General features: G+C 50.4%; 1 protein-coding gene across 2 annotated transcripts in view; it reads left to right on the top strand.

Annotated features, from left to right (window-relative positions):
• Nucleotides 1-1,878, top strand: part of cpt1a2b (carnitine palmitoyltransferase 1A2b) — a 14,434-nt gene that overhangs the window by 3,392 nt on the left and 9,164 nt on the right. For both annotated transcript variants that reach the window (XM_008330718.3, XM_025064815.1), the window contains exons 3-4: nucleotides 14-153; nucleotides 1,475-1,652. In XM_008330718.3, the coding sequence (XP_008328940.1) occupies nucleotides 14-153; nucleotides 1,475-1,652 (318 nt within the window). The remainder of the gene's footprint in view (nucleotides 1-13; nucleotides 154-1,474; nucleotides 1,653-1,878) is intronic.

Genomic DNA, 1,878 nt, shown 5'->3' with positions numbered 1-1,878 from the left:
CTTGTGTCAACAGAACAGGCTGATAAAGGGCGTCTACCCCGCCAGCCCCTCCTCATGGCTGTTCGTCGTCATCGCCATCCTGGCCACCATGTACATGCGCTCTGATCCCAGCATGGGTCTAATCGCCAAGATACAACAACACCTGCCTCTGAGGTACTGCACACACACACACACACACACACACACACACACACACACACACACACAGAGGAAACGTGATGTTGTGTTCAGTGAGGATGTGACTGAAGAACAGTTGTCTCCATCAAAGTCTCTGAGATTTACAGTCTACAGTCTCCATGTCCTGACTCAGTCCTGACTCAGTCCTGACTCAGTTGTATTCATATATATATATATGTACATCTGTCTGTGTCTGTGTCTGTGTGTGAAGGACAACTGACAGAGGCAGCAGCTCAAACAGCAGAGGTGAGGGGACAGTGGGGGGACAGTAGGGGGACAGTAGGGGGACAGTAGGGGGACAGTGTCCACTGGTGCCCAAACACTGGCCACGACCCAAGTCTAATGACAGACCAGTGTGGTCTGTAGCTGGTAGCAGTGGTGTAGACTGATCTGACCAATCAGATGTGACCAACACATGAGTCATCATGGGGTGGTGGGGGGGGTGGGGGGGTGTTTCCTCTGCACTTGAACTTTGCCCTACTTCCTCTGTGTCCGTGCTGTGTTTGACACTGTCTGCTGCGCACACACACACACACACACACACACCCGGGCCCATGTTTCTGTCACTGTATGGAGTAAAAATCACTGAGTCACCATGACTCAGTGATTAATTAGAAAAATGTTCTTTCAGTTCAATCTCACACACACACACACACACACACACACCTTTCATATTGTAGAAATATTCCATGGAGTTTACTTCACCGTCAGGGAGCTGAGGCTCAGACCCCGACTCTCTGCAGGTGGAGCTCACCTCTTACCTGACAACTGGTTCACCAGGGTTAACCAGGGTTAAACAGAGACCCCTACAGTCTAACCAGGGTTAACCAGAGACCCCTACAGTCTAACCAGGGTTAACCAGAGACCCCTACAGTCTGACCAGGGTTAACCAGGGTTAAACAGAGACCCCTACAGTCTAACCAGGGTTAACCAGAGACACCTGCAGTCTAACCAGGGTTAACCAGAGACACCTGCAGTCTAACCAGGGTTAACCAGAGACCCCTACAGTCTAACCAGGGTTAACCAGAGACCCCTACAGTCTGACCAGGGTTAACCAGGGTGACGTGGAGTTGGACCTTGTCTCTTCTGCTGTTCTTCCTGTTCATTGGTCGCTGCCCTCGGTGTCGGCTGAATTCTAAACCAGCCGTTGGAATTTAACCCAAGAAAGTTTAACGTTTCAGATGATTGCCTCTGTAAATATGGTACTTACACTGCCCTCTGTTGGTGCACATAAGTACTGTATTTGACCCTGGAACAGCAGACTAATTAAAGCTGGTTCTTCTCTGTGGTCCTGTAGTCTCCACGTGTCCCTCAGCGCTCAGGGCCAGACCATGGTCTCAGCCCTGGTCTTCAGCACGCTGCTCTGGCTCTCCCTCATCCTCACTCTCAGGTTCTGCCTGAAGCTGCTGCTCTCCTACCACCAGTGGATGTTTGAACAGCACGGCCGTGTCTCCAACACCACCAAAGTCTGGGTGGTAAGAACTTTTCTGTTTTTCTACCAGAGTCAGGAGCCAATCACAGCTGGGACTGGGTCGGTGGACCGTCGAGAGTCCGTCCATACGATAGGTACCAGGAGACGGGGGCCGTAGGATACACTGAGATACTATAGTCACGACAATATGTAGATGACATCACAAACTGGTCACGTCCTGACGTTAATGTTGTTGTTAATGAAACAGAAATAGACTTGGGTTTTTTTTT

Source organism: Cynoglossus semilaevis, chromosome 17 (assembly GCF_000523025.1).
Source record: "Cynoglossus semilaevis isolate Cse_v1.0 chromosome 17, Cse_v1.0, whole genome shotgun sequence".
Taxonomy (NCBI): domain Eukaryota; kingdom Metazoa; phylum Chordata; class Actinopteri; order Pleuronectiformes; family Cynoglossidae; genus Cynoglossus; species Cynoglossus semilaevis.
The sequence above is the reverse complement of the archived record's forward strand: the minus strand, read 5'-3'. Positions and strand labels throughout refer to the sequence as shown.